Genomic DNA, 7,345 nt, shown 5'->3' on the forward strand with positions numbered 1-7,345 from the left:
TTTTTAACTTCAATGAAATAGATCTGAGTTCTATGGGGTTTGCTCCTTTCACTAATATCACCCTTAAATTTGCCACAGTATGGAAGTATTGACATTTTTTTTACATTTTCTATGATTGGCAGAATCACCACCTTACAGATAAATATGATTTCCACAGCTATATGATTCGTTCTATGGAAGAGGAATTCCAGAGGATAGTTGGTGTGAGGTTAGCTACGGCCTTGTTAAATATTCCACTTTTCCAGCTATTCATGTGACTATAAGGTGCTAACAATTGAGTTTATTCTCATGGTGTATGAGTCCAGATTACTGGCAAAGCAGTGTTTAGCATTCTTTCAAGGTCTGGCTCCTCTCCAATACTTAAGGTATCAGTCATCTTAAGTTAAGAGAATAAGGAGGTGACGCATCTTCTTATCCCAATTGGATGACTGAGATTAAACAACCCTTTAAATTATTATTTAGATTTTCTTATTTAAAAATCTGAATAATCGTTTAGATTATTGTTTTAGTTGGTGTATGATTCCTTAAGTATTGAAGAGGAGCTGAATCCTTCTTTTTGTCCTCCTTTTTGTCACTTTTTGTGCCCCTCACATTGTATCTTACTGCAGCTAGGAATCTTGCCCCCTCCCTCCTCCCCCCGCCCACCCGCTGACTGTTAATGCTCCTTTATCAATATTGTGCTCTATTTTATTCTGTTAATGCTCCTTTCTCAAAATGTAGCTTTCTCTTTTCCTGGTCGAAGCTACTATAAAATGGGTAACACCGTAACATTGTAAACAGGCACCATTAACCACTCTCTGTAGATGTAGTTGATGGTCTATAACCACTCACAGCTCTATCTTATTTTGTATTTTTTGTTTTTTTATGATTGGCTGACTACCCAATATGGAGTGGTTTGTCCAGAAGGTAGGGTTCTTTTTGGTGATTAATCTCTGTTGATGGTGAGTCTTCATCTCAACTCAGGAATGGCCTTAATATGTTATTTTTACATAGTTGAATCAAACTTGCTGATGTGATTCGAAAAAAGATGGTGCCATACTATTGGAGTTCTCACTGGCCAAATTCCATTTTAAAGACGTTTTCAATTTGTCATGTAGAAGATGATTTCGGTCCAGAATCTTGAATTTTGTTTGGTTGTTGCTCTTCATTGACATTCAGTCTCTTGGTCTTGACTTGGCAACTGTGATGCAGTTGCACGATTGATTTAGGGAAAATTGGCTTTTGATTTGATTTTCTTTTCAGTTTAGAAACAATTTCTTTTGGTATTAGTTAGTTTCTAATTTAGATTAGTTTCCATTTGAAGAACTTCCAATTTTATTGCTTTGGTTTTCTTTTATAAGCAATGTAATACACTAGTAACGGACAGATTTTTTGGAATGAATTTGAGAATTTAGGTTTTGGTTGAAACGATGGCTGCCATGGCTGCCGATACCCTCTTTTCCCCTTCTCTGAATTTTTCCAACCTTATTTCTCTCCATCTCTCCCTTCTGGTTTTCTCTTAATCTTCTTCTTCTCTCTTTCTGATCTCTCACTTTATTTCTTCTTCTTCATCCTTTTTTCTTTATTTTCTGGGTTTTCTTGCTATACCCTGTTCTGGGCGAAAGTTGCAGCCCACGGAAACTGGGTTCTGCTCCTTTGTGGCTGACCTATTTGAGCCCAGGTCTTGAGTAATGGGATCCCTCTCATAGGCAACTCCAGCCATTGAATCTTAGACCAGAAGCCCTACTCTGAGTTGAGAAAACAAGCCTGCAACTGGACTGCTAGAAGTTCTACCCCCTGGTTTATTTCTGATTCTTGCCGCAGCCTCCCAGCCAGTAGATCCAAGGGGTTATCTTGTGGGATTGAAAGAGCCTCCTATTGAGAAGCTACGCCTGAAGTTTCATGGCCATCGGACAAGATTTGAAGGAGTTCTCTCCTCTTTCGTTCCCTGGTTCTTCCGTCCCTGTGATGGGTGTCTTGAGGTTGGAGACAACCTCTTAAAGTGAGTTTTAAGTCTTTTTTTTACTTATTTCCAATATTGCCCCTCTCTTCTTCTAATATCTTCTATAGTCCCTATCTTTATTTCTAATTACAGAATACCCCTCCCCTTCTATTTTCTATTCCAGTTTGGCTTTATTATTTATCTTTCCTCTCTTTTAGTTGCTTGAGCCAATTTCTTGAATTTACAAAAATACCCCTACTTCTTTGAAAACTGGTTTCGTTGTTAATTATAGGCCCCAAAGCGATCCGATTTCAGTCCTTGGAATCCGGAACCGCATCAAACTGTCTTGTCATTCTAAGTTAGACTTAGTTGATTCAAACTTATTTATTTGAATTGAAAGAAGATGGGATCGGTATCGGAGCTCAGGCTAGCCAAGTTTCAAAAGTTGTTATTTTTTCTCATTCTCTGTCAGAATGATATATTCCATTCCATGTTTGTAGTTTGGATGTGCTAGGTCTACCAAAAGATGGAGGATATTTCCATGTTAGCCCTTTGTTGCCATAGATCAGTTACAACTTTCGCAACAATATATATTCTCTGGCTCGATCTGCAATTTACCTGGTTGATTGTTTTGGGCAGTCTATCACATTTTTCTGTAATTTACTGTTTGTTTAGTATTGATATGTGTTTGAACAGTAGAATTTCCTTTTGAGCTAACCAACTAAATGCCTGGATGTGGAATGTATTGCAGTGCACCACTGTGGGGATTTGTTATTGCTTTTATGCTGTTTAATGTGAAAGGTATCCTTCCTAATAAATTTATTTTTATTTCCTTTTGTTTTGTTTTGTTTTGTTTTTTTGTTTTTTTTTTGGGGTGGGGGTACAAGCGGGGAAGTTGGTGGGGATGTTAGTTATGAGATGTTTCTGATTACTCGCATGATTAGACTTCATGTGATTATCAAATTTCCAAATCTTAAATTGTATTGCCGATCAAGCATGAATAACTTCACTCCACCCACACCCTTCCCCCTGCAACCCCCCTTCAGCTTATGGTCATACAAAGTACCACCTTATAGTTTATTTAGTAAACTCATGTTCCTGTTGGTTTTGATATTGGTTCTGCAGGGTCTAATCTTTATTTCTGGATAGCCATCATTCCTATCATTGTAAGTCCTTGTTCTTTGATTAGCAAAAATTAAAGTAAATCCTTGTTCCTTTACAGTGATAAGTATGACCGGCATTTGTGCCATTATTGTGTGAATCCATGAAAGTGTACTTATGCACACCTTACATGCCAATATGTTGTTTAGACTAGAGTATTTTAATGTTTCGTCAAGACTAGAGAAGAATATAATTTGACCAAAGAAAGCTACAGCTGTGTTTAGCTGTCATCATACTCATATTTAGTTTATTATTTGTCAGGATTAATTGAAGTATCCAATTGTGGCATCTTTGTCACCTCGTGTTAGTTCTGATTCCCTGGATTATTGTGCAGCTTGTGCTTCTGGTGGGTACAAAGCTACAACATGTTATTGCTACTTTGACATTGGAGAATGCAGGCATCAGGGGAACAAAATTAAGACCTCGGGATGATCTTTTCTGGTTCAAGAAACCAGAATTATTATTGTACCTGATCCATTTTATTCTGTTCCAGGTTGGTCACTTTTACTCTTCTAGAACGGTTTATTTTCTTTTGTCTACTAATGCATGGTAGGAAAACTGAATTCATGCATGTTCATTTTTTTCCTCTTTGTATGCAGAATGCGTTTGAGCTCGCATCCTTTTTCTGGTTCTGGGTACATTCTCTTATAGCACTGGTTTTGTTTACATTTTGAAATATGGGAGCTGGCATTTTTCTGCATAATTTCTGATAAACTGAAACTGGTTTCCTGATGTCTGTGTTCATAATGGTCCTTTTTAATGGAACTGCCAGAAGATGGTGAATTTGACTGAGATGATAGCAAGTCATCAAAACAGCAATTCAAGTGGGAAAATAAATTTTTAGTGTAGGAAAGACGGATGAAAGAAAAAAAAAATGTAAAACCAAATTCCTCATTTCTGGGTTTACCAATTATCATGGTCTAATTCTGCAAATAATCGCAAAATATGGCCAATTTCCTGGTGGTGAAAGAAATTATTAATGCAAAGATAGGAAATTATTTTTCTTTGGTAACTAGTTATTAGTTTAATTTTGGAATCTGTGGTTTTCATCTGGACCATCGTGATTTATTTTACAGTGGCAGTTTGGGTACAATTCATGCTTTATTAGGAGCCACTTTCTGGTCTATGCCCGGCTGATTTTGGGGTATGCAGTCAACCCAACGACTTTGTATAGTCTTTAGGTTTGCTCATTTGGAATCAGTCCAACAGTTTTTCATCAATCATATCCCTTATTGTCATTTGTAGGTTTGCCGGACAGTTCCTCTGCAGCTACAGCACCTTACCACTTTATGCGCTGGTTACCCAGGTAATCCACTACATAAGTATGATCTTTTTTCCCTGAAAGAGGGGAAGGAGAATTAAATTATATTTAGGGGATTAAAGTTCCTAAATTATGGTAATGGTTGCTATCATGCCTTCGTATGCATATTTATTCTTAATTTTGCTCATGAATTTTATTTGCTTAGTTGCACTCTCAAAATCATTCCTGCCTCTTCTGAATGACATCACTTATAGATATTCTTGGTCCTGACAGATCTACATTGTATTTTCCTGCCTCTTATGAAGTGAATGGATGCAATAAGGCCTATTGCATATATTCGATGAGTGTCTCATAGAATTAGATCCATTCCTGATATGTACTTTCATTTGTCTCTGTAGGACTATTACTTGTAGATGGTTCAACGTAAAATTTAGTGGGTGAACCTGTGGTGCAACGGTTAAGTTGCACTATTGCAACATGTTGGTCACAGGTTCGAAACTTGGAAATAGTCTCTCCTGCAATGCAGGGGGTAAGGCTGTGTACACTTCCCCATCCCAGTCCCTGCAGTTGCGGGAGCCTCTTGCACTGAGTTGCTCTGTAGCTGATGATGATGTCTGCAAGCTCCTTTCTGTCTTGTAGCCTCATCAATTTTTCAGAAATTCTCATAACTGGGCTTTGAGGGATTTGTAGATGCTTTTCAAGGAAAAAGGATGATGATAAGAAAAGAACATATCGAGGACAGTAGGAGCTTGCCGAGAACCTTTTCTAATTTTTTCTACTTTAATATACGTAGTCAAACTTCCCTTCATAGCTGATAGATACAGATTGTGACAATGACCTCCAATGGCAGAAATACCCTAAGAAATACTTTAAATTTGCTAATGTGTCTACCATATTCTAAGACAAAAATACATGTGGCAGGGTTATTCTTCAAAATGATTGTGAGGATGCATGCTCCTACCACTTTGGAAAGTGATTCGTTAGCGAAAAGGCTGTAACCCAGAGCCATTTGTGCTTTGCAGTGTCCTGGGAGTGTAGTTGGTTCTAATTTTTGAAATGTATTTTTTTGCACGAAGGGGCTGCCTTAAGTCTTGAACCCACATCTTCAAGCCAGCACCTTGAGCTTTTACCTTTGCACCAACCAAGTAATCATTACTGAAGTGGTGATTAAATTGAGTTTTGGGAACATACTTAGACTCTTAGGTTGTGAACATGTGGTAAGTGCGGGATATTGTACCATTGTAGGCAGATTTCGGTTTACATAACTCTTAACTGATCCACAAAGAAGAGTTCATTTGAAGGCCACATATGAGCATAAGCCACATGCTGTTGATCTAGTACCTTTACTACCTAATATGTGATTTTGAAGGTGTTGATGCCAAACTACCGAAGGTGCAGTCAATTGGAAGAGTAATTAGCAGTATAAGTTCTAATGCAGTGCTAATCCCGAACCAGTGAGAGATCAGCTTCCAACAGGATCACATGTATATGGATAGAACAAGGTTTGAGGGAAAACCAGATATCTCAATTTAAATAATACTGATCAGCCTGAAATTCTAGCTGAATCAACAATGCACACAGTATATTGAGTCTTTAAAATAGATCTGAATCTGACAGGCAGATTTGAGGTAATGAGGGTGATGCAGTTGCACGATGGAAGTAGTTGCTATCTTTAGATTTGATTTTTATTTAGTTGCTATCTAGGTTTAGTTTCCATTTTTAATTAGCTTCCAAAATTATGTTATTATTTTTTCTTTAAATAGCCCTGTAATGGAGAACTCAGTAGGGATTTTTGAATGAATTGAAAAAATTATGTTTTGGTTGGAAACGACGGCTGCCGTAGGTGGTTTTCTTCGTCCCCTTCTCTGATGTTCTTCGTTCTTCCTCGCTATTATTCTGATTTTTCTCTTCTCAAATCTTCTTTTTCCATTCTTGCTTCCTCTTATTTCTTTTTCGTCGTCATTATTTTTCTGGGTTTTATTTCAATATACTGTTCTGGACAATACTACCAGAACTGAAGAATCTGTCCCTGAAGACTGGTCTCCCATCGATTAACCCCAAGATTTGGGTCGAGTGTAGGGTTCTTAGAGTCGATCAGATCCATGCAGTTCTATACCAAGTTCCTGCAAGTCGGAGGACAGAAGAATTGAAACCAGAACTCAGATCTAAGTTTTCCGCCATGCTCAGGTTGCAAGATTCTCCCTGAGGCTGTTACATCTCCTTCTGATCTGATAATGGTTGTAATCCAGAGCTATTTGACTTCCGATCTCTCTCCCAAAGTTTCGGTTTGATTGGATTATTGTTGAGAGAGTTCTACCGATCGGAAATTTTCCTCTGTCCGCTGGTTTCTGGTTCTCACGACAAGAAGAAGAAGAAGAACAGGTTTTTTTTATTATTTTAAAAGAATTTTCCCTGTTATTACAACTAAGCCCTTGTTCCCAAAAGTTATATTCCATTACCCTTTTTCTCTTTGGTAAAATTCAGAATAAGCCTTTGTATTAAAGTTTTAGTTCTAGAACTACCCCATCTACCTTATAATTATTTCTAAGGCCCTGCTTGTTTCTGAAATTACAAGAATACCCTCCAACCATTAAATTTGAGATTTTGGTCATTCTTGTGGGCCATAAGCGATCCGATTTCGGTCCTTGGAATCCGGATCCGCATCAAGTGGTATCAGAGCAAATTTTCCTGCAATTTTCTAACCATGGCAAGTCACATCACCAATGCTGAGTTGCACAAATTATATCGTGAGTTAGCCGAGAACCAACAGAATACTGATGCTAGGCTTGAGAGGACTGAAGCCAAGTTTGATAAGTTTATGGAAGAGATGATTGCCTTTATGAGGAGGTCCGACAAGCGAGCTGAAGAAGGATCCTCTACATTACCCCCTCAGCTCAACACTTTACGGATCGAAGACACACCTCAGAGGCAGCAGCCTGATCCAGTTGTTCCCCAGGATGTTACCCGGCAATTTTCTGACAGAGATTATGGCATCAAAGTTG

The 7,345-nt window shown here is 38.1% G+C and overlaps 1 protein-coding gene across 2 annotated transcripts in view; it reads left to right on the plus strand.

Moving 5' to 3' along the window:
• Positions 1–5,940, plus strand: part of LOC122084530 (MLO-like protein 11) — a 32,436-nt gene extending 26,496 nt beyond the window's left edge. The window contains exons 9-17 of one of the 2 annotated variants that reach the window (XM_042652835.1): positions 123–208; positions 306–365; positions 2,673–2,722; positions 3,047–3,087; positions 3,417–3,575; positions 3,682–3,717; positions 4,159–4,226; positions 4,328–4,388; positions 5,265–5,940. In XM_042652835.1, coding sequence (XP_042508769.1) covers positions 123–208; positions 306–365; positions 2,673–2,722; positions 3,047–3,087; positions 3,417–3,575; positions 3,682–3,717; positions 4,159–4,226; positions 4,328–4,388; positions 5,265–5,282 — 579 coding nt within the window. In that variant the 3' untranslated portion in view covers positions 5,283–5,940. The remainder of the gene's footprint in view (positions 1–122; positions 209–305; positions 366–2,672; positions 2,723–3,046; positions 3,088–3,416; positions 3,576–3,681; positions 3,718–4,158; positions 4,227–4,327; positions 4,389–5,264) is intronic. The other variant, XM_042652836.1, reaches the window with a different exon arrangement.
• Positions 5,941–7,345: the final 1,405 nt, after the last annotated feature.

This window comes from Macadamia integrifolia, chromosome 7 (genome assembly GCF_013358625.1).
Source record: "Macadamia integrifolia cultivar HAES 741 chromosome 7, SCU_Mint_v3, whole genome shotgun sequence".
NCBI classification, from domain to species: domain Eukaryota; kingdom Viridiplantae; phylum Streptophyta; class Magnoliopsida; order Proteales; family Proteaceae; genus Macadamia; species Macadamia integrifolia.